At 23.3% G+C, this 26,377-nt stretch overlaps 2 protein-coding genes across 4 annotated transcripts; both read right to left on the minus strand.

Moving 5' to 3' along the window:
* Positions 1–1,286: 1,286 nt before the first annotated feature.
* On the minus strand, positions 1,287–14,172 carry LOC112594414 (equilibrative nucleoside transporter 1). Of its 3 annotated transcripts, XM_025339179.1 has the most exons (10): positions 13,932–14,172; positions 13,715–13,864; positions 4,566–4,728; positions 4,192–4,273; positions 3,722–3,861; positions 2,581–2,959; positions 2,326–2,506; positions 2,122–2,243; positions 1,810–2,012; positions 1,287–1,482 (listed from the first exon to the last, which is right to left on the minus strand). In XM_025339179.1, exons 2-10 carry the CDS (start codon positions 13,842–13,844, stop codon positions 1,356–1,358), a joined length of 1,527 nt encoding a protein of 508 aa, XP_025194964.1. In that variant the 5' UTR covers positions 13,845–13,864; positions 13,932–14,172; the 3' UTR covers positions 1,287–1,355. The 3 variants fall into 3 exon arrangements, with proteins under 3 accessions (XP_025194964.1, XP_025194965.1, XP_025194966.1); XM_025339180.1 differs by lacking the exons at positions 13,715–13,864; positions 13,932–14,172 and adding an exon at positions 5,434–5,532; XM_025339181.1 differs by lacking the exons at positions 13,715–13,864; positions 13,932–14,172 and adding an exon at positions 5,139–5,163.
* A 9,066-nt stretch (positions 14,173–23,238) lies between these two features.
* Positions 23,239–26,104, minus strand: LOC112594417 (V-type proton ATPase subunit B). The gene is made up of 8 exons (XM_025339185.1): positions 26,017–26,104; positions 25,272–25,426; positions 24,892–25,203; positions 24,671–24,817; positions 23,908–24,238; positions 23,659–23,846; positions 23,451–23,580; positions 23,239–23,378 (listed from the first exon to the last, which is right to left on the minus strand). Exons 1-8 carry the CDS (start codon positions 26,102–26,104, stop codon positions 23,239–23,241), a joined length of 1,491 nt encoding a protein of 496 aa, XP_025194970.1.
* Positions 26,105–26,377: the final 273 nt, after the last annotated feature.

Here is a 26,377-nt window from a genome sequence, read left to right on the forward strand (position 1 = left end):
TATTATTAATAATTCAAAAATAAAATACAGAAAATCAAAATAATAGTGAAAAAAAATTAAATACCTAAATATATTTTAAGTAATTTAAGTAATGTTATATTGTTTTATTAATATAATTCATACAGTCTGAAACAATGGGCTTAAGTATGATTTTTTTTTATATATATTTAATGCACATTATTTTAAATAGGATTATTTTTATATTTAAAAGTTAGACAACCACTAAATTAATTAAATTATTAATGTTTAGAATTACATTTACAATCCATTAAACAAAATTAAATTTTAATACAGAACATACAATAAACTTAATACTTTTCACATAAAAAATAATATTAATAAAAATTAATTTCAGACATATTGGTGTTATTATTTGTAAATTAGTTACAAAACATTATTGTATTTCACAATAAATTAACTTACATTAAAAAATGCAAAATCTTAATGGTAATTAAGATTTTAATGTTTATAATACTTACAAAAATATTCATTATGAATAAAATAACTGAAAAAATTCATATTAATTCTATCATGGGCTATTATAAATAGTGATTGTTTTAATAATAATTTTATGTATATACAAATTTTATGAAAAAAAGACATGTAAACTAATACAAAATACTTTTTTGGAGTATGAAAAATTACAATACATTTTTAATTTTTCTTTTACAAAGTCTTCAATTGTAATATTATCGAAACTATTTTAAAATAATAGTAAAAAAACAATTTTTACAAAGTATTTTAATTCAAATAACTAAATAGAATATTACAATTCAAGTACAAACATTTTTTTTTTCAATAAGTCTTATGTATACTCTAGTACTAGATTACATTAAACTTAAATACATTTATAATAAAATTATTGCAATTTTACTCGCTAAAACTTTAAACTAGATTATAAATGAAGTAGGTTATGTAATGTACAATAATTGAGCAACTAATACAGGTTGTCTCTGAGAAATGTAATAAATAAGAGATTAGAGATTTATCACATTCTTTTGTTAAATCTCTAATCTTTTATTCAATTAACATTTTTGTGAAACACATATACAAATACACATACACTTATCTGAAAAATTATGACGATTATCTATCCAAAAACATTTATTTAACATTATTATTAAAATATTTTAGATTATTATTATGGTTGATAAAATGCATATAATAGGTAGATAAATAATATTAGGCTGTACATTTTGGCTCCATTCCTATGTAAATTATTATGATCTACATCTGTATCTCTATAAAAAATTAACATACTTATTATCAATATCTGATTCATTAAAATACAATATGTATAAAAATAAGACTAATATTAAACATGAAAAGAAATTTTCAAACATTTTAATATATTTTTATATAGAGACGTGTTCAACAATAAATGGCATTATCATTCCAAAGAGTATCCCACTACAAATTCCAGTGATCAGCATAGCAGCTCCAAACATGCCTGCAATTCCACTGTACCTTGATTCAACACAGCTAAAAGTAATCATATTTTATTAGTATACATGTAATATGAATAATGGAACAAAAAAAAATAGGAGTTTCATTTAAAAAGATAGTTCTTAAAAAATGAACTCCATATACTGAGAAATCAAAGTCTATATCTTAAGATATGCGAGATTATTATTTTAATGTCTAACAATTGTTATAAATTTGAAAAAAAAATGTCTGATCCTAAACCTGTAATATTAGGTAAATAGTATTATAAACAAATTGGAATTTAATCAATAAATAATGACAAAAACTATTTTATTTCAAATATAGTTAGCAATATAAGCATTTTTTTTTTTTTGTTTTTTTTACCTTGGAGTATACATCATCGCTACAGAACTGTAATAACCACTAGATAATCCAAGGATTGCTCCTAATACCCAAAATACATAATCGTCATTTATTAGTACTGGCATCATTCTTGTAACACCAATTGGTTGGTAATTACAAACCAAAAATAATGGAATAAAAATAATTCTCAGTAACACAGGAACAAAAAGCCATTCTTTCTTTGGCTAAAAAAAAAAAAAATAAATAAAAAATAAAATATATATATATATATATATATTAAATTTAATTATTTAGCAAAAAAAGAAAAAAATTAAAAATGTAATTAATATTTACCCAAGAAAACAAAGTAGAAAGATATGTTCCAATAAGTGCACATACATTGAATGTTAAAAAACACATAACACTGGTATAATATGTTTCTCCAAAAAGAAAATCTTTATTTGACGATTTAATATCTATAACATACAAGTAGTTATATGATTATAGGTAATTACATAAACTATGATTTTTTTAACTAAATAATAAAAAAAATTATACCTGAGTGAACTGCTGGAAATATTGAAAGAGTAACAAAGAATACAAAAAATACATTAATTAACTGTGGACTGGCTTGTTTAAAAATATGCCAATAAGGAATTTTTTCAACTACGCTGCTTTGTTTTGAATTTTGGTTTTCAATTGCACGTTGATAAATAAGTTCGTGATATTTATAAAATCTCTACAAGCATAAATTAACAAATAAAAAAAAAATTTCTGTATGTATATTCTTACTCAAAAGTATAAATTACTTACATTTAATGGCAATGCAAAATATGTATCAAAACAGGCTAACAATACAAATAGTGCAGTGGTAAAATAATATATAGCAGCAGATTTAGCATCCGGAGTTATTGAAATTGATGCTATGTTAGCGATAGATGTAAATGTACCACTCAAATTCGTACCAAGAACTACAGCACCAATATATTTTGTAGGAAGCTTAGCTGCCATTCCAAAAACAGAATTATTGTAAATACCATTTGCCATATTTAATAATATTATACTGCCTAGAGTTGACCAGAAAAATAAAGCTGGCATATGAGCCGTATTAATCATGACCAATGCGACAGTAAAAACAAAACAAAGTACTTCAGTAATAATAGACCATACAATCCGAGTTGTCAATTTTCCACTGAAAATTAAATTAAAAAGAAATTAGTATAATACTAAATAATACAACTTTGATTTATTAAGAAGATTCATTATACACATATTTGGTCAATTATTGGTCTTTGTTATTTTTAGTTTTATATTATTTTTAATTATTTATCTTTTAACATAGATTTTTATTGTTAAATGTTTGTTCAGCAATTATGTCTATTGAAAATGGTAAACTACAAGTTTGCAACACTTTAAGTATGAACAAATACATATGAATTACAACGTAACTATTTTTATGTACTTGAATATATTGAATACTTTAATATTAATTATTAAAAAAATAAATTGATTGGAGGGTAGTTTATAGGGTGGATCATATTATTGATTAGATGTGAAACTTGAACCTATGCTATTGCCCATATCTAAAAGGTTCACTTTCTTATTATATTAAGAGTTTAACTATTATTATCATTCAATAATTATTTTAATTTGTTAAATTACTATAGCAATATATAAGCGTATAGACATAGTAAATGTTTTAATTAAAAGTTTTATCTAATTTAAATTGGTATGTTGAACTACATTTATTTTAAATTAATTTTTTTATCTATATCAAATGTTATTAAATAATAAAAAGATAACCTTTTGTCATTTGCTAATCATGTAACACATAATCATCAATACCACTATATTTATGATTAATAATAAAATATATAAGGTCATCTAACATAACAATATTAATATTTACATAATGAAAAATCAATTAATTCAATCTATTTTATTATTTTCTTACCCTATTGGACAAAATATATTGAGCCAGTTGAACAGAAGACTAGGTAGTTGTGAGCCAATAGTCAAGTAAGCCATGAAAACAGATGCATAATATAGATCTGTACCAAGATAATCTTTTCCCAACTTGTATTCTACAAAATACTAAAAAAAAAAGTTAATTTAGATTTTTTCATAAAAAGCAAGTTATAAAACTGTCTTATAATAAGATTTAATGACTGGTTGCATAAAAGTGCATGCAAACAGTTATAAAAAATTAAGAAAATATTTTAAATACAATAATAGCAGGTTATTAACAAATCTATTATGGTATATGTTTAGAATACCTTTAAATAGTAGGATAAAACTCATATTTTTATTTACAATTAGATTCATAACATTTTTAATAAAATTCAGTTGAAGTATTTTAATATGTATAGAATAAATTATAAATGTATTTAAATATAATAATTAATACACATGGTTTTTACTTACAGATTTAGCATTTATAAACATATTCCAAGGCATTAATATTCCTATTCCATGTAGAACTAAGATTAAATACACAATATTCCATCTAAAACAATAGAAATTAACTATATTATTATTCATTTAAAATAAGGTAGATCTAAAATTAAAAAAAAAAACAGTTGTATAACATTTAATTTTGAAAATGTTTAATTATAATTAGCATTTTAATATTAGAATTTAGTTTTATTGAAGTCTAAAATAAATAAATAAAAGTAAATGAAGTTTCATGACAGATTTAAATGAGTAAAATAATTAATAGTTAATTAAAAAATAAACATTTATGCACTTTTAACAAGGTAAATAGAAAAATCAAAGGTATATAATACATTTGAACTCACTTATCTTTTGGTGGATTAGTCTCTAATACTGCATCATCCATGTTAAATGTTTTAAAGTTTAGTTCGTCGTTTGGTAAATTAGTTTCTTCCCATGCAGGAGTCAAACGTACTGGTACTTGCTCAGAAGCAACACTTGTGAATGAATTATGTTTAGTAGGTTGCACTAAAAAACAAAAAAACGTGCAATTTTCATAAGTAAAATAAATAAACAATATAATTAATTAATAGAAATAAAAATGTATGGTTATTAGTGCTTTACTTATTATAAAAAAATTTTCATTAACTACATTCTACACATTATTATTCAGTATTTACCTTAAAATCAATAATTTAAAATACTATAAAATGATAAATATACATTACATTATAATATTAAATTAACTAAGTAATTTCAAAAATATATTTATTTTTTTAAGTATCTCATACATTGTTTAGGCATTGAAGCGTTTAAAGTAATTTCTTATTGGCTATAATGTGAATTTGATACTTAAATATAATGTGTTATGTAATAATATTATGAATACAGGAAACTTATTACTAATTCAATTAAAACATAAAATTTTAGTAGCTTACCTAAGAGTACACTCACAAACTCATTAGACAAAATGTACAGGTGATAAATTTTTTTGTTTTTAATAATTTGAAACCCATAAAAATTATTATAAATTGCAACAGAAAACTTATGAAATATAAATAATGTTAGTAAGTGTTAGCGTATTTTTTAAGAATTTTTTCAACTGTAAAAAATATAAAATGATTTTGAAATAATATCAAGACTTTATCAAGTCATAATATTTAAGCTATATAAATTTTAAAATTATAAACATATATCTGTTATTTGTTACTTATTAAAAATGTTTATACTTACGAAAAATAATAACATTGAATCAAACAAAACACGACTACTAAGAGATGGTATTAACTCGGAAATACGATAACCAAAAAAAAAAACTGGGAATAAAGCTATATATGTCGGAGGCCATAATACTTGAAAAGAATTTATTAAGGAGGGATATTGTTTGGAATGTGGAATTCAATTAAGGGTCAATCTGGTTCTCAGTTATATAGTAATATAGTTTCATAAATACCACAGCGCTGTTTAGGATTGTATTCAAATTTGATTTATGACCATTGATCACATTGATAAACGTTTAAGAAATAATCATTGAAGAATTGAAACAGTTTTATTATTCAAATTAAGTTTTACAAAACGTTTGATTAAAATTTTAAAAATAATCAAAACAAATTAAAAATATGTAAAAAATTAAGTCAATAATAATAAGAATTATTTACGTTTTTTATTTACATACTATAAAAAATTACGAAGCAATTTTATATCACCTAATTTGTTTCAGCTATTTTAAATTTAAACAATAAATTTATATTAGTTAGAAATAATATTTAAAAATAATTGGTGTGCCTAAAAGATTTTGATTTATTATGTATTTTTCAGAGAAGCGTTCCCAATTTCCTAGTAACTCTGTAAATAAATTAATTCTTAACTTTCAAATAATTTTGTTTATTATAACTTAGTGATTTATTTTTTTAAATTTTGGAATATTTTTATTATGGTTTATGACAAAAATAATCATTATAATAACCAATAGGTATGTAAAGAAATCAATGCAAATTTTTTTCAGGCGGCTTAGGCACGTGCAAGTCCAAGTCAATAAAACGTATCATAAAAAAATTAATTTTCATGATAATATAAGAGACGTGCAATAAACATAACTAAAATTTTTAAAAATATCTAGACAATACAATATTGAATTCTTAGAATAACACCTTCAAATTATGAAATACTATTTTTAATCAATAATTTGTTGCAATAACAATAATAGTACAATAATCAATTTCAGTATAAAATATATAAACTGGTATTCTAAGGTACATACAGCGTGATTCTTTTAAATAGTAAACACTCATTATCACAATTCTTAATAAATATTGACATTTGACAAAAATTAAGTTTTATTTTTTTTATAAGTACTTATGATTGAAATGACTAACATATATTTTTAATTTAATATTTCTAATTAAAATATTTTCTAGAAAATTAAAATTTTTTTAATGAGTATTTAATTAGTAAAATGTAGTAGATAAACATTTTTTGATGCACCTATGAGATGCATTCCACACCAGTATTTAACTTAAAATATATAATATACTAGGTAATATACATTTAAATAAATAATCATTTAAACGATATTCTGTCTAAAAATATAAATATTAACATTTTCTGTTTTGGAATATAAAATTAAAAATGTACGTTTGTCATTCAATAATTAAAATCATAATATTTTTTTTCCATAAATGTTTTATTGTGACAAAGGTATGTAAAAATAATATTTTTAAAAACGTTATTAGTTTTTAAGATAATTTGTATTTACTATTAAAAGAATCATCATTCAATAACGTATAGATTTAATATTTATAACTAAAAATAAATAAAATATACTCACAGTTTTTTTTATTTTTATCTTAACTTTAACAAAAATATAAACACTAAATTTAAAATAAAATACAACACTATTTAAATCGAGACGAATTAGTAGATATAAAGTTCCTAATTCCACTCGTATAACTGCAGCGGTTACAACTTCGGATGAAATTAAACTAACTCGATCGCAATTTTATTAGCTAAATAGTAGGTGGAATGTATGTGTTTATATATTAATTCAAACGTTGATAAAAATATAATTTAATAAATATTACTGACCGACCGTCGGCTCTACAAATATGTAACTAACTTACAAGAAAATAATATTTGACATAATTTATAATTTATAAATGCATATCGTTAATTATCGATAAATAAATATATGAGTATCAATTTTCATTATTATTACATAATATAGAATAAACAATTTTATGAGAAAATTACTATAACGACGAAACTCCTAATTTAAATTGCTCATACAAAATATAGTAATATTTTATTAAATTAAGTTTGTATAATTGAATTGACCTAAGTTTATTTCTAAGGTTTTAAATTTTATAAGAAATCTACCAGAGGCATGATTAAATTACATACAAATCCCTAGTGTATAATAATTATATTGAATACGCAGAAAAAAATATATAATTCATTTCAAATAAATCATTTTTTTACGATTTAAAATAATATATGAATTACCAATTAAAACACAATAATTTACTCAAAATAAATAATCATAATTTTTAATACAATTTAATTAAAAATATAAATATTTATTATTAATGTTAAAATAGGTTTAGATAATTATAAAAAAATTTTGAGACATTTAAATTTTTAATGAAAAATCGAGATTAGATAGATACTATAAACATACAAATTATATTGTAATTTGTAAGTATAACGATATTTTAACTACATCAAGATTTAAGTTAGCCAGTTTAAATTTTATAAATACCTTATTTTTAATGAATATTGTATGATAATTTAAAATCTATTATGATTTAATTTAAAAAACGAATAATTATAACTCACTTTAATATATTTAAGAAAAATACCGGCAACTTTTTATTTAAAATATATATATAAAACAACTATTTTATAAATTTATAGTATTATATATTTTTTAGTTATTTACACTCTGACACATCTGACTCCTAGAAAGTAGTGAAGTATAATGATTGTCACCAAACAACTTATAATTCCATTAAAAATAAATGTTGTAACCCGTAGGTATATATTTACTTTTAAAATATCACTAACAAAACTATTTAGGAATTTAGAATATATTAAATGAAAGGTAAATAAAAATAAAATAATTATTTACGTACCTAAAACATAAAAACGTTATTTCATTTTTAAACCAACTGATGAATAGAAAAAATAGAAATATTAGTCTGAATAATGAAAAGAAAAAAAAATAAGAGTTTGTACGATTCTTAATAAAATATAATTTAGACAATTTAGTGTAGTGTACACTACAACCTTGATTATGACTGGAATTCTAAATAGGAAGGTAGGTAACTTAGAAACTGCATTATCAACCTCGAATATTAATAATGATTAAACAACGAATTCGATTTCTTTTTCCACTAAGATAAAAAAATATTTGTTTTATTCCTATAACAAAACACACGTGTTATGTAATATGTACTACAAAAAAATTAAGCAAGTGTTTGAATTAATCGAACTAATTGGCTTAGATATCAGTAAATCAATACTTAAAAATTAAATATCTTATGATTGAAATGTAATTTAGATATTTTAAATATTTCCTGTATTATAATATTATTGAAAGTGCCTGAAATATTTTTTTTACACCGAAACCATATTACAAACAAAATTAACTGTTGATTGTGCTCAACTAAAATTATCAGATATATTATCGTGATATACCTTTTTTTTTTATATATAGGTTTTACTTGAAGAAATAAGAATGCTTATAGTATTAAACAAACCTTACAAAACTGAAATACAGTTAAATTCCATTTTTCTTTATCAAAACAATCATCATATATACAGTAAAGATGTGTCAATTACGTGACTAATATCAACTAAAGTTTCAGTTTACACGTTTTTACGATTAGGATCATGTAATCTAGACAATTTTAGTTGCAATATATTTTTTTTTTCGTTTTTACCAAATGATCTCAGAAAATGTTTTAAAACAATTGTATTAATGTCATTATATTAAATATATTCCGACATTTTTAATTTTAATAGACTCAAAAATGTTCACTTTAAAAAACATTTTTTCAAAATCTTTTTTAATTAATTACGTAAATATACCCATCCAAATTGTATTTGATTTGTTATTTTTTTTTTTATCATTTAAATAAAAATAAAAATAATAAGTATACAATAAATATATAATGTTCATAATTAATGCATGATAATATGTATGTATAATTTATAATAGTTTAATACTGCAATACGCTCACTAAGTCACAATCACTGTTTAACTTGTATTAAATATAAAGTATTTACTTATTTCAAAATTGTACTTTCATCCCGAATAATAAAAAGAAATAAAACTTTATCCAAGTACTATAGAACTGGTTCCATAATTATTGATAGAAAATTTTATATGCGACAATAGAGGAGTAGTACAGTACATACATCGATTTGTATATAAAATAATTTTGTCATAACTTCTTTATGGTCGATAAATGTTTAAAGAATACATATTACATTGTATAACAGATCATACTTCATAAAATAGATAAATTATCGTACGTATATTAATAAAATACCTATCATATTTTTTTAACATCCTATTTACAGTTTTGCTAAGTTTAGTCTATGCAATAAAAAAACTAAAATTTAATTCAGAGTCAATTGTCTGAAATATTTTGTATTTATTATGTAACCATTATCGTTTTGAACATAAATATACATGTACCTATACTAATTAGATATTAATAAGTAATAACTGATTATTATAAATTATTTAATGAAATTAAAATAAAAAATACAAAAGATTTTTAGGAGTCTACTAGGATCAATGCAATACAAATTTTCGAAATAACTATTTGCTAGAATATCAAACTGATTAAGCAAATATGTAATTAAAATTTTCGACATTTCTCTAAAATATGTGTTTATAAAATCAAAGAGATATAAAAATATACATTGAATTAATATGAAAATATGCCCTTATATTTTTTTTTAATTATCAAATGTGTCTTTTTTTTGTTTAGAATATAAGTAATACAACGAAATATGTTGTTAAACGTTGTAAAATACTTTTTTTTAGCAGTTAAAATTGAAACATATATGCATTTTGATAACATCGTTAGTACATTTCAAAATTTAAAATTGTTAACCTTTAATGTTTATAAAATGATTGTGGCTATATATATTTTCAGTTCAACCTCAAAAATATCCAAATTTTTATATTACACACATATTCCCGAATCGGTCAAATCTAAATGAAAAAACAATGCTTTAAAAACTATCGTCAACGCTTGTGAATTTCTTTAATCAAAAACGCATAATATAAATATATTATTTTATAATTATGAATGAAATTAAATTGTTATTTATCAACACATTATAATCTTTTAGCTTATTTTTACAAAAAAAAGCAATTATTTTTAATAGTGCTGTAATATTTTACCAAAATAAAAATTGTTTAAAGCACACATTTCAATTTCGTAAACACTTCACTTTTCGTTCTATGCACAATTTTAGAAACGGTTTCAGTTTATTTTTAGTTGCAAGGAAAACCACTAGGCACTAATGAAGGACTAAATTTTAATTTACAAGCTTTTTGACTACATAAAATCCCTGTTAATTCAAGTTATTTTTAATATTCTTTTATTTTTACTCTTTTTGGTAATTATACTAGGTAATTCTATAACAGGTAAGCAATAATGATTACTTATTTTCTCAATATGTATTATTGTTTTTAGAATTTATTTTAATTGTTGTAAAACTAATTTTTTCACCATATTTTGTTCTTTACATTTTTAATACCATATTGGTTCCTAAGTTAATTACTTTTCTGAAAATTTATAAAAATTGAACAAAATTAAACTATATATTTTAAAATGCTCATAATTTTCAACATTAAAATATGATCACTCTCATATCAAAAATAACTGGGTAAAATTCATTATATTGGACATACAATTTTCTATTATGTATTAATAAGACTAGAGTCAACAAATTATGTGTGTATGATTACTTGTCAAAACACAAACATTTAAAACATTAATAATTATGAAACATTAAGTTATCATCATAAACTAATAATCATCCTAAAACTTTTTTGTGAAAGCAAACACACTATTATACATTAGTAATCACCAGGGCTGTGAATTTATAGGAAAGTGCATTTTTTTTTTTGTGATTATAAACATAGCTTTGTAAGTACATAATTTGAATTATGTAATTACAAATCCATCTGTGAAACTTTTATTTTGCATATTTTTGTATTTTTTGACGTTTTTAATTTTTAGGTCATTTTTTCGCATTTTTAGGTCATATTTTTCTTTTTTTAATTCATTTTCTAGTATTTTTAACCAAATTTTGTCAATTAACTTGTTTGAAAACTTTTTTTGTTTTACACAGGCTGTATATATTATGTCAAATTTTTTAACTTTTTTATACTAATATTTAATATTCTGTATCTAATATTAATATAAATATAAAAATTAAATTAAAAATCATTTTAAATGAATTTTATACTATAATTTTTGGCATTTTAAGTGCATATTTTATTGCATTTTTTAAAGTTATTTAGAACATTAAATTCACAGCCCTAGTAATCACTAATCACAACTATAGATTCATATTACAAATGCTACATTAAACTGCAAAAAATTGTAATATTTAAAAACTTGACGTTAGTTAGTTTCTACCATGTGGTTTATATTTTTAGATTTTATAATTTTAAAGTAAAATCACACTAATACAGTAATACCAAAACAAAAACACAAGATACAACAAACTTTTGTATTAAACAATATATAAATATTTTTCTGTTGACCTATTTCAAATTATTTATTATAAAACTTTAATTAGGACTTAATTATCATTTTTAAAATTCAATCAATGTACTTTTTTTGAGTATCTATTTGACATTTATATGTTTATAAGGTATGTTATTTAAAATGTAAATACTATACTCAATATTTTTTATTAACTAACACAATTTTTAAGCTAGTACATTTGAAAATTGTTATCAGATTGAATACTTGCTTTACCTGTTACCATAAAGAATGTACTAATTTTTCCTTATCTTTAGTTTTTACCTTCAATATTTTTCATAAGTCGCATAGTTTTTTTTTTTTTGACAATGATAAAGAAAATTTGTAATTTACATGTTTCGATATTTAAATTAATACCCTTTATCTAATAAATATGAACAGTTATATATATAATACTTAATAATTAAAATCTTTTAAAGAAAACAAGAATATGTAAAATAGTAATACATAAAAAATTAAACACACATAATTTAGTTTTGTTTACATATACTGTTTTTCAAATATTTTAGATACCTACTTCAATAATAATAATTACTAATTACATATCTCGATAATTGCGCAAGAACATGTTAAAGACAATGTTCATATTGTTGTTTAAATTCTCAGGTGATCTGCCATTAATCCGGGAACAAAAAATAACAATAGACTTATCTCAAAATCATAAATTCACTTTAATAATCCATCATTAATATTTATATTATTACTAAAATAGACTTGCCATTCGTCCCAATTTTAAAACATGTCCTGATATCTTAGTCCTTCATTTGGTTAGTCCCAGTTAATAGTGATTGAGAGAAAATAAGATTTAATATTGTATACTGTATAATTATATTATTATTAATTGTACTAAAATATTACTAATAAATAATAATGTATCTTTGTTATGATTAATAAATATTTAAATAAAAACAGGAAATACTTATTTCTATAAAAGCATGTTACATAAAAAAAAAGATGTCTTGGTTTGAGATTTCAATATCTGGGGACTCTATACTTAACATACACCTAACTAATCACATACTATTATAAAAACGTGCTTTAATCATTTATAAGATGTTTAAGTTAACATCATAGTACTACTTTTTTAAATGATAAACTAGTAACCAATATAAATAAATACTTGAAATATTTATATATTAACTTATCACTAGAGTTTAGAAGTCATAAAAAATAAAATAAGTAAACTAGATGTGAAATAGTTGTTAAATATCTAAAAAAAAAAATTATCAAACAAGAAAAATGTATTAAATATAGAACAAAATTAAATATCATAAACAACACAACTTTTACAGATTACTGAGAAATTTATTATGCTGAACATTCCACTAAAGACAGTCCGACTACATTCATACCTATAAATACACTTCAAATTATATAGACAACACAAATATAAAATTGGTAACTTCTAATAATTTAATATTTATACCAGTAGGTCAGCTGACTCAGCTGCTATAGTTAAAGCCTATTACAATCATGAAAACCTAAACCTTTTTTATTTACTTATTAGGTAATTATTACATGTACATGAAATTAATTTTCAGCTTGATATCCTACAAGTAGGATGCATACAGAAAATCATGCAAGTCCTAAGATCTAGCTATTACCAACAATATCATAACATGAATTTCACTATTTCTTACAATAATTCCTCTCTTCTTAATGTAACCATAAAAAATACATAAATAAATACTTATAAAAGTAACTATAAAAATTATATTAACCTTTTGAATTTATGGTTGAATTCATGGACAGTAAGGTATTGCCATTTTTTACTACATTTTCTTGCAAAAGTAAGTGATCTTCTCCACCAGTTTTAAACCGTTGTTCTTGAGTATTGGTTATTAAACTCATTTTAAAATATTTTCGTAGACCTAAAAAAATTTATTGTATATATAAATTAATATATTATTATTTTGTTATTAAAAACAACTATTTTACCTTATAAGAAGAATATTGAACAGTAATTTAGAATATAGTCACTAAACAATCTGTGTTAGTGAACTGAGGAGAGATTACAACAGATTTATTATAATGTATAAATATAATAAGTACTTGAAAATAAAATGTAATGCATATCGATTGCTACATTGTATTTACTTAAGACTTAGAAGTTAGAGTTTGAACTTCACGTTCACAATGACGTTTATTTTGTGAGAATTTAAATCTTGAAACACGAAGCGGAGTGGGAGATAAAAAATATGTTGAAATGGCACCTTCTTCACGTGTTGAGGTTAAATTGTAAATAAACCACGGTTTGGGTACCGAATTAATTTTTGATTATTCCATGAACCAACGAAACTGCGTCCCATATTTCGTACCTACTTTATATTTAGTAGTAGGTAACCATAGTTCGATTACAAATTTATGAAGACGGAGCCTCTCAGTTCAGACTCCAGAGTTAGGCCCCGGCCACTTGGGTTCTGAACCGGGTGACCATAGAATAGCTTATTGTAATTAATAATTATACATTTATACCTATACCCATAGGGGTATTCCAGTACTCTACTATATACTACGATAATTCAATAAAAACTTAAAATTTTAATTTTACACTACCTATTATGATAAATAAATATTCCCATGTACGTGTAGGTATCTAAAACCTATGTTATGAACATTTGGCCTGTGTAGTTATTACTTAACATATGAGAACTGAGACATTATTTGTCACTACAATATGTATTACATTAATACATTATTGTCTTTTGAATATTGTTGACGTTTGTAACGTTTGTAATTTTAATAGTTGTGTTTACAATAGTATAAATATAATGACATGGGTATCGTAATGATACTTTTAAGCAGCAAAGAACTGATGGTTGATAGTTATTAATTAGGTACCAAGAATGCCACAACAAATTGTAAATAGTTATAGTTGATGAAACTATTTTAAATTACAAATTACAATACATTATTAAATATTATGCTGTTTGGTAGACGAGTAAACGACATGGTTATACATACAATATAATATATTTTTAATTTATTCATTAGGTAGGTTTGTTAATAAATAGTAACCAGTATTATTGGTACCTATATGTAATTCTAATGCAAATGTAAGAATGTTTTTATTAATAATAATAATAATAATAACATTAAATCATCAATAATTAGACTATTGGCGTGTAATTTCATATGAAAATTAAGCATAAACTATATTTTACAATTTAATATGTTTTATAAATAACAATATTTTTTTAATAAAATCTTCGTCGGAACTAAATGCATTGTGAAAGTGTTCTGGTGAGTCTTATTTTTTTGGGCGTTTTGTGTGTCTACATTCCGTAAATGTATTTAATTTAATTAATATCGAATGATCACATATTTGGCATGTTCTTGATGGGTATTTTATTAAAAGCAAAAAAATGAATATTATTCGTTTGAAATGATTGATATTAAATAGTAAATACTATAAAAAAAACTTCAAAATTTTAAACTTTTAATACTAAAATTCGATGTTAGGTATTGACTTTTTTTAATTTTAAAATCAATAAGCAAATAAGTTGTAAAACAAAATAAAATAAAAAGTGGTCGCTTGTTAGAAGGGCATCAAGTGGAGATACTCTAAAGTCTAGATACCTACTTCAAGGATAAACTCGAAGTACAGATAGTTTAATTTAATTGTTTTTTTCTAATTATTAATTATTATAATTTATAAGTTTAAAGTTATAACATAATATCGGTTTTTAGGATTTAGGTAATTATCCAATATATTGTTATAATTTATAAATGTGTGTATGATGTAAATTGTAAAGTATGTAGTTATATCTTAATTTTTTTTTTTTTTTAATTTAAATTTAAAATCTTTTCTTTTTAATTTTCACTACTGTTAAAAGAAAGTAGTGAATACCAAACGATAAAAGGTCCAGTTTAAGTTATGTAGGTATACCAATTATATAAAGAGCAATTTGTATAGTAAGTATAATAACACGTCCTGATTGAGTTTACAAAAATTGCTAAAAACACATTTGCCACTTACAAAATACTAAAATATGAATTAATAAATATTTACACATAGAATAAGCACATTTATTATACTATTTTTTAGAATAAACAATTTTATAACTATACTAGGGCCTAGGCCTTAAATCTGTTTCCTACTAACTTTGCTCTCGAATCACTTACAATTTAATTTTAATGAGCTGAGAATTTATAATTCTAATATTAAAAATCTAAATGAACAATTTTATTATACATTATTAACATTTTAAATAAAATAGTATACATATACCTACTCACATTACTGTAATATTCCTCATCAAGCATAATATTTACAATGGATTTCTAATATTGAATGCTATTATAGATACCTATAAATATTTGATAAAACTATTTTTAAAAACTTTTTTGTTTATAGTAAAAAAATAACTATCATTTGTTTAATGGTTAATATACATTATATGTATAAACATTTTAGTTGGTGGGAGTTAATGGGAGTCATTTTATTTTGGTCGTCTCTGAATTCTTAAAAACATAAATTATTTAGACCGAGTTTATTCATCAAATTTTTACTATACCTAAAAATGTATTCCTTATAGTAGTTATAATTTTATAATTTTAATTATTAGTTTATATTACAAAATACAAATGCAGTTGAAACAATAATATCGGATGAACTTGTCTAATACATTGTACGCTATAAATATAAAACAGATTTAAAGTAGAAAATATGGTTTTTGTAGAAGGTACCAAAAAATAAGATTTCCGATTACTGATCATTAGTCATTATTCTGTATTATTAACTAGGTATATTAAAATGTATACTTAATTATTCATATTTTATCATTTAACAGTAATGTAATAATAACTTTCTATTAAAATGTTAATACAAATAAAGAAAATCATATGATTACAATTATTATGAATATAACATAAAACTATCAAGAGTGGACGATCTATCACCCCTTGAATCTGCCTATGATTAAAGTAATTTATTTATTATTTATTTTTAATGGGTATCGGAACTATAATAATATATTTCAATAATTGACTTTTTTCTTTTTTATTTTTTTTCCTTATGATATCGAGGACTGGAGGAGGAACCATGGTACCCAGTACATTTCAATAATTGACTGGCACATAAAATGTTGATTTTAAGCAAATATTGTTTTAATTATTTAATTACGATATTAATCATACATTCATAAAAACAGAATACCAATATAGGCAATAGCAATTTCTACTACCTACTATAATCATTATCTGTACTTTTATCTAAATCACGTGATTAAGGTACTTCTTCATAAACTTTTTTAATCCACATTTCACGCTGTTCCTATGAGATAATTTTTAAAGTTAACACACGAGAATGCACGAGAATAAATAGCTTGGGTATATTATTTATATTTATATTAATTAAATATTTTTACACATACACCATTTCATAATATGTTTAGTTAGGTGTTAGATTGCTTTAAATATTTATTTTTTTTGGATTATAAGTTATAGAACCTAGGTTTATATTATTAATTATTACGTTAAAAATTAAAAATATGACTACAACCCAACGTATTAAAACAAATATTTAAGATTACATAAACGTAAGACAATGGATTTAGAAAATAAGTATGTAGACCAATGCTCGTATTTAAATAAACAAAAAATAATAAAGGTATTGTAGAAAATACTATAAAGTGGCTTAATTATTTTAACTATAAATAAAATATTACTTTAGACTGTATAATAGTGTCAATAGTGACAGTCATCAAGACTAAGGTAAACAATTTAAGAAGCTATAAATAATATAATAATAAATGGTTAAAAACCGTTTCAATACAGAGAGAAAATTTAAAGGCCATATGTGATGGATTCAATGATTGTGTATTTAATAATTTTTATCATTATTCATTATAGTTAATACCAAACTAAAATTTGCATCTTAAATTTATTGTTTCAACATACTATACCAAAGTCCAAGTTATACCAAGATATACAGACATACAGTCTTGTAATATTTTATATAAAATGTAGGTAACACAATTGCACATCTTGACACAGTGTACATAACTACATTTTAAATCGTATCAATGAGATAATATGATATTTAGCGTCACCAATAGTTACATTTAAGAGCTACGAGTACTGCATGTATTATATCCGTGCTAAAATATAAAAAAATAGGTACATATAATTTGCGTCGTATGTAAGTATTAATTTTATTAACATAAACTAAGCTTGTTATGTAATTTGCAGCGCCAAACTTTCAATTTCAGGTATTATAATTTAACTGATAAATTTACCCAGCTCACATTAGTTATAGGTCAAAGCATTTGAAACGAGCAGATAACATGGACTAGTAGGTATTAACTTGAACGTTTGGAAAATAAATTATAATATTAACGATTTTTACGTATTTTATTATTAACTGAAATATTAGTATATTATATTATTTATACTTAAAATTATTATATACACTCAACGTTACTTTTTTAGATACATTTTATCTAATTATATATGTCCTACCTTGAAATTAATTTACCAAAATGAATAAAATAAACTCAGTCAATAAATTAATTAAAATACATATTAATAATGAATTTTTAAAAATTATAATTTTTTTTTTTTTTAGTAACTATAGTTACTTACAATTATTAATATTATTTTAAAGTGGAAAAAATTACAATAATTTTGATTAGATGATAAATTAAACAAATTGTAATTTTTTATAGGTACCTACCAGATTATGCAGATCACTTAATGCTCTTTTATTTAATTTTATTTTGGCATATTACCATAATTCATTTTTAGATATGGTGCACTGCTACAGTGGCGGAGCCAGGGTGGTTTTAGTGTTGAAACACCCCCCCCCCTCAATTGGTTTTTATTTAATATTTTTTTTAATTATTCAATTTCCTGTATGCCATATAGTATTACTCTATGCTGTATGCACGGTGTCGACGATAGTTGACCGTAGTCATCAAGATAGATAAACAATACTGTTATTGCATATATTATATACTATATTGTTTATCTATCTTGATAAACCGTGGTAGGGTGATAAATTACTCATTTTGTATTGTTCTTCCGCGGCTGACTATGATACATACACGTACGGTGCGTTATGTTCTTGAAAATGGTACAAGAACTAAAGATTTACCAAAGAATGCTATCGACGCTCTTCAAAAATGTAACATATCGATTTTCCCTTCTACTTTCGAACTTCTATAGATTTTAGCAACTCTCCCAGTTACAACTGGTAGCAGTGAACAATCTTTTTCAACGTTAAAAAGATTGAAAACATATTTACGAAATACCACCTGTGAAAATAGGTTAAATGGTTTGGCAATGATGAATATTATACACAGTGATATAATGATAGACCCTGATGATGTCCAAAATAAATTTGTGAACAAAACAAGAGGACTACGGTTGGTGTAAATTGTAATGTAATTAAAATATTTTTTGACTTTAAATGCTTTAAATAATGTACAATAAAATTTAGAATGATATGTTTCATGTATATCTACCTATTGTATAGACTCAAACCTTAACTCACCCCCTTCCCCATTAAAAAATCCTGGCTACGCCACTGCACTGCTAATTACATTATTAAATTTTGATTATATTTTGGCGAAATTGTATGGCCTTGTTTTCACATAACCACATCACATATTAAATTATAATCCCCTTAACCTAACTTTATCTTGAAAAAAATAAAGGATGTTAATGTCGATTTTAAAAACTGAATTGTTTTTTCTTGTAACTTCATATTTTACCACAAATTTCATAGCTAAAGATAAGCCATATACGCTGAAGCCTAATCTTCAAAAAATACAAAGATTTTCATTAATTTAAGAGTAGATACCGTAAAATGGAGTGTATAGGAACAATCTTAGCGATTTTTTTCATGATAAAAACTTTAATTATTAAAATAGTGTTTTCGAAAAATAGTTTTAATATTAAAATATTGTAAGCATCCAATGAGAAAACACAGATGTTTTTACACTTAAATTTTATAGTTGGTCATTTCACTCTAATATTAAAACACATACAATTGAAATTTGGAACTGCTAAACGTAAATTTTAATATGGTAATTGGTAATATATGTTTTTAACTCAAAGACAACACGTGCTGATACACCGCTCTCTTAATTCATCATTTCATTTATTTCAGTATATTTTTGTTGGAAAATATTCGTCGATAATTACTAACTCGTCTGCATCAAAAAATTCATTAATTTTTTTAATGAAACATCATTTAGATACAACATATATGATATATGATATATATATGATGATTATATATGATATATAATCATCATTCTTCTTTTCATCAGTTATAGGCACTTATATAATTTTTTTATACTTATTTAATTATATAATATTCCTGAAAATAACATTGATTATAACGAAAATGCGGCGAATATATTTCATATTTATAGCAACAATAACGAAGTTAATATGAATAATAATTATATATATTTTAGTTTTTAGTAATTTGTGTATGAATTTACTGGCTTACACTAATAACAAAAATATATGATCTTACCATTCTTATCATATATTATAATTTTATTTTAGGCTGAAAATGGTCAACTAAACAATATTATTATAAATATTTAATCTACGTTTATATACAAATCAGTACATAAAAGACAGTTGGTAGATACTTACAATCTATATAATTATGTAAAATATTTAATGTGCGATAAAAAATTGAGGTCTAAGATATTCCCCGACACAAAGGGCTTGTGGGCTTAGTGAACATGACCGGCCCGAAATTGCTATTAAATGGTAAGTTCAAAAAATAACCAATCTGTGTTTACTCTTCAACCAACATAAGTTCTAGTAGTTCTATACATACCTTTAGAACTAAAATTACTTACTGTCGTCCTAAAAGGTATTATTTTTTTTAAGTACTACCTACTTATCTTTAGTAACCCAAAATTTTGTATTGCATATTATTATCAATTTAATAATGTTCCATGTAATAGAATATCAGTTATTTCAATCAAGTATCAATAAACATTGTTATAAGATGTTAACTTGTATAATCTGATTATTAATGTTGTATACTGGCATACAAGATAATTCACTTAAAATTATATCATTAAAGAATGAGTATTTAACTCAATTGAGTGTAAATTATTGCAATTATAATGTATTTTGTTACATTTATGATTTATTGCACATTATTTACATCATACTCACTTAGTGAATTCACTATTATTATGAAATGGATAATCATTTTATGAAAATAGCAATTTTTTTCAACAAAATATGTCCATATTTCCACATTTAGTATGTAATTATTTTATATGCTTTAGAATTATTACTAGCTGTTACATACTTACATTTATTTACAAAATATAGAGAAATATTTTGTTATTAATTTTAGTTGAACAGTTTAACTGTAGAAATACAATTGGATTAATATTTATTGACATAAATAGGGTTCTATTGTTCTAATATGTTATAAGAAATATTTCTAAAATAATCAATGATTCCAATTTTTTTCATCTATAAATACATATTTGTATTTAAATAATAATATTTCCCATTAACCAATAATGTTTATTGAATTACATCTAAAAAAACTTAATTTGTCAAACTTTATGTGATTAAAAATATTGCTATAAAATAACTTTTATAATTTTTGGTCTCAATAGGCAACAAAAGAAATTTGTTAAATAATATTACATTAATTTGGTTCTAAAAAGTATTTTGTTAAATAGAAGTATCACTGTAATTAAAAATACTAGCATGATAGTTACTAAAAAATATATTATGGATATATCTATCAGGTTCAGGTATAGCTCTCATACTATATCCCAAAAACTAGTAATCAAGAAATAGATATTCTATTGATTTGACTGCTAGCTTTTAATACACTTAATTGATCGATGGTCAACTAGTCTATCTAAAATGTATCATAATGGAAAAAACATATAAATCTTAGTAAATTGATGATAATATTTAAAAAATATAATATTCAAAGTGATTAGCCATATCTTATTTATACATTATTTAGTATTTGTAAAATTATTTATATTAGTTAAAACTTTTAAAAATAAAAAAAATAAATAAATATCCTATAGAAAATTGAATAGTCTTGTATCATACAACTTTCAATTTAAACTTCAACCCATGAAAAATTTTAAAACTAGAATTGGATAAAAATGGTAGTTTTAAAGCATCTATTTTAGAAGAGAATCATCACATCTATTATTCCAGTAACCACTGAAATACACTAAGTATTAATCACCAAAAACAAAAAATATAATTTTTTAAACCAATTTTAATTAATAGAATATAATAATTTCACAACAACGAAAATAAAACGGTAAAATACCTCAAAGATATTAACATCATTCTCTTAAAAATTATTATGCTGATAATCTAATATACTTTGATTCCCATTTTGAAATATGACAATAATATTTTATCTATCAATAATGTTTATAATAAAATAATAAATACTATTACTACTTATTAAAATGTTAGCATGACTTTAATTTAATGGGAATTGAACAACTATTTTCTACATATTATTACCATATTAAAAAAAAATACAGTAGTTATTTTTTTATTCATAATGGAATGTACAAGGTGAACCAATGAAGAATGAACATAGAAGATTTTGAATAATCTACGGTTAAAATATTCATCTGCAACATATTTTATTTTTTTTAAATATTAATTAAATCACTATATCTTAGTTAGTTATTATATATATATATATATATCGTTGGCATTAAAACTTTAAAATAACAACTATAGTTCATGACACGAAAATTGGCTCTCGACCGTCACAAACCTAGCAGCCATTTCGCTTCAGTGGTCCACAACATAATTAAATTAATTTCAGTGTTTTTTTTAATTAGAATTTCATTTACTGAAATACTTTAAATATTTTATAAACTAATATTTTGTTTATTCAAACTAAGTATAAAACATTAAAAATTTAAAACAAATAATACGAATATCAAAAAAAAAATAAATAAATGGTATATGTTGAGAACTCATGGCGTTAGGCAGGGTAAGCAGTGTGGGTTGCGATACTCAAGGGCCAGTTTTTGTGTTGTAAATTATACATAATTACATTTTTTTTTCTTTTACTTGTTAGTTATCGTAATATAGTCTCGTTTAGTAACATGATAATTTGAAAATATATACTTTAATTGTTAAAAATATTAATAATTGAAAATTAAGAACTTTACAAATTAGGCCAACTATATACAAATTATTAGTGGTTAAAAGAAATTTGTAAAAAAAATTGCAATAATTTATTTACTTACACAATAGATTATTTTGGGCGGGAATCTCTTGGGTAAAATTCAGCTAATGTAGCTGCTGGAACTCTCTTTAACATTTCCTTGGGGAATATACGTAATAACTGCCATCCAATGTCCAAAGATTCAAATACTGTACGATTCTCATAATTACCTAATAAAAGGAAAAAGTAGTATTTTATTATAATAATTGCTAATAAGGTTTATTTAATATTAAACTTTTTACCTTGAGTAATGAAATTTTTTTCAAATTTAGTTAAAAATTCAAGGTATAAAAGATCATCTGGGGTTAATGCTTCTTCTCCCACAACAGCTTTCATTGCTTGTACATCTTTACCAATTGCATAACAAGCATACTAAAAAATAATACACAAGTTCAAAGAAATATAATCAAATTAATTCATTAATTGAAAGTATGAAAGTGTAGAACTTACCAACTGATTTGATACATCAGAATGATCTTTGCGAGTCATTCCTTCACCAATAGCGGATTTCATCAACCTACTAAGAGATGGCAATACATTAATTGGTGGATATATTTGACGATTGTGCAACTGACGATCAACATATATTTGACCTTCAGTAATGTATCCCGTTAAATCAGGAATTGGATGAGTAATATCTAAATTTAGACATAAATTATTAGTTATAACTAAAAACAATTACACAAATTCTTCTGTTACCATCGTTAGGCATAGTTAAAATAGGTATTTGTGTAATAGAACCATTTCTTCCTTCCACACGCCCAGCTCTTTCATAAATTGTAGCTAAATCAGTGTACATGTAACCAGGGAAACCACGACGCCCAGGTACTTCTTCGCGAGCTGCAGAAACTTCTCTTAAAGCTTCAGCATATGAACTCATGTCAGTTAATATAACTAAGACATGCTTTTCACATTGATAAGCTAAAAATTCAGCAGCAGTTAAAGCAAGACGTGGTGTAATGATACGTTCAATAGTAGGATCATTAGCTAAATTCAAGAACAAACAAACATTCTCCATAGAACCATTTTCCTGGAAAAAAAATGTAAATACACATAAATAATTAAATATTTTTAAAATTATAAAAACACATTGATTATAACAGTTTCTAAAAGATAAATTAATTTACATTGTGCTTACATTTTAATCTTACACAATCTATACAATTCTAAGCTATTCATCAATAAAATAATTAATTAGTTTAAACATGAAAATATTAAAATATTTTATTAATAAAAGTATTTTAGTGTAACCAATATATTCTAACAATCACAGTTTTTAACTATATTCATATCTTACATTAGAATTATTCTATACACCAAACATGTTAAACTGCTGTTTAATGTTGTTTAATGTTAACAGTAAAATTATATTTCTGAATAGAATAACTGTCAGAAACTAAATGCATATAGATGTTTTGTTTAAATATATTTAAATAATATACTAAATGTTCAAAAATTTTACCTCAAAATCTTGTTTAAAAAATCTGGCAGTTTCCATATTAACACCCATAGCAGCAAACACTATGGCAAAATTGTCTTCATGATCATCAAGAACAGATTTACCAGGTTGTTTAACAAGACCAGCTTGTCTACAAATTTGAGCAGCAATCTAAATAGTATATTAAAATTATAAATAGAAATATTTTATTCAATTAGTAAGCACTTAATAAATATAAATTATACCTCATTATGTGGTAAACCTGCAGCCGAAAATATTGGAATTTTTTGTCCACGAGCAATAGAGTTCATAATATCAATAGCTGAAATACCAGTTTGAATCATTTCTTGAGGATATGTTCTTGAGTATGGATTAATAGGTTGGCCTTGAATATCTAAATAATCTTCAGCCAAAATAGGAGGTCCTTTATCAATCGGTTTTCCACTGCCATTGAAAACACGACCCAACATGTCTTCAGACACTGGCGTACGTAAAATATCTCCAGTAAACTCACAAAGGGTATGCTTAGCATCAATACCCGATGTACCTTCAAAAACCTAAAATCATAATTTTTAGTTATCAATTTGCTCTAAACTGAATACTTGAATGTTAACAATATACATACCTGTACGACAGCTTTAGAACCAGACACTTCAAGCACTTGGCCAGATCGTAGTGTACCATCATGTAATCTCAATTGAACAATTTCAGCATATTTAGGAAATTTAACTTCATCTAAGATCACCAATGGTCCATTTACACCAGAAACAGTTTTATATGCTAAAAAAAATTTAATAACATCAGTTAAACAATTATCGATATAAATAACCACGCCCACTAAAGCAGGCTTTTACATCATATTATCTACTATTCTTCTAAAACAATGTTTTAATAAAATGCTCATTACACAGCAATAAAACTCATTTAAAACCATAAGCGTATTAAATTAACTTTAAAATGAGATTATACATCTATAATTTTACAATGGGTTATACACAAATATAATGAAACCATAAATAAATTTGATCGTTAGAAATAGTATTTTCTCATGTAAATGGTGTACAGTATATTAATGTTTACAAATTCAGTATCATATATTAAGAAAAAAACTAATTAATCAACAAAGATGATAAATTGACGTAATGTAAGAATTCATTAACAATGTACAATGTCGATTACCAAAAACTTTAATCCTTATGGTTAATAATTAATAATAGGTACAACACTAAAAATTGGTTACCTCTGAATTGATTTAAGCGTTTAATTGAGATTTAAGTAAATGACGAATGCATTATAATATTTTAATAAAGATTTTTGGACACAGACACGCCCTAATTTGATTGGTATTATTATATTTAATATATACTTACTAAGCCTAGGCTGTGAAATAAAATCCCTCGACACAGCCAACACATGTTCCTTGTGTGCTTGTTGGGCGTTCATCGTACCAAATGTCATCAGTTTCAATCCAAAACTTCGAAACTTAGAAAAAAACAAGAAAAAGAACCAAGAACCAGGTTCACTTCTAGATCGTTGATGTCGAATGCTGCAACATGAGATTTTCGCCCATAATATAGTCAGCTGTTTAATACGAGTAATAAGTTTACAAGGCCTTTATCAAAACGACCATACAGTGAATACCACCTAAGAATCCTAAGATATTATACGTTTATATGAAAATATTTTATTTTGTAGTAATTTTTGATCCGATATTTGCATTAATTTTAAAAA

This window comes from Melanaphis sacchari, unplaced genomic scaffold, assembly GCF_002803265.2.
Source record: "Melanaphis sacchari strain LSU unplaced genomic scaffold, SCAv2.0 Contig22_pilon_pilon, whole genome shotgun sequence".
NCBI lineage: Eukaryota > Metazoa > Arthropoda > Insecta > Hemiptera > Aphididae > Melanaphis > Melanaphis sacchari.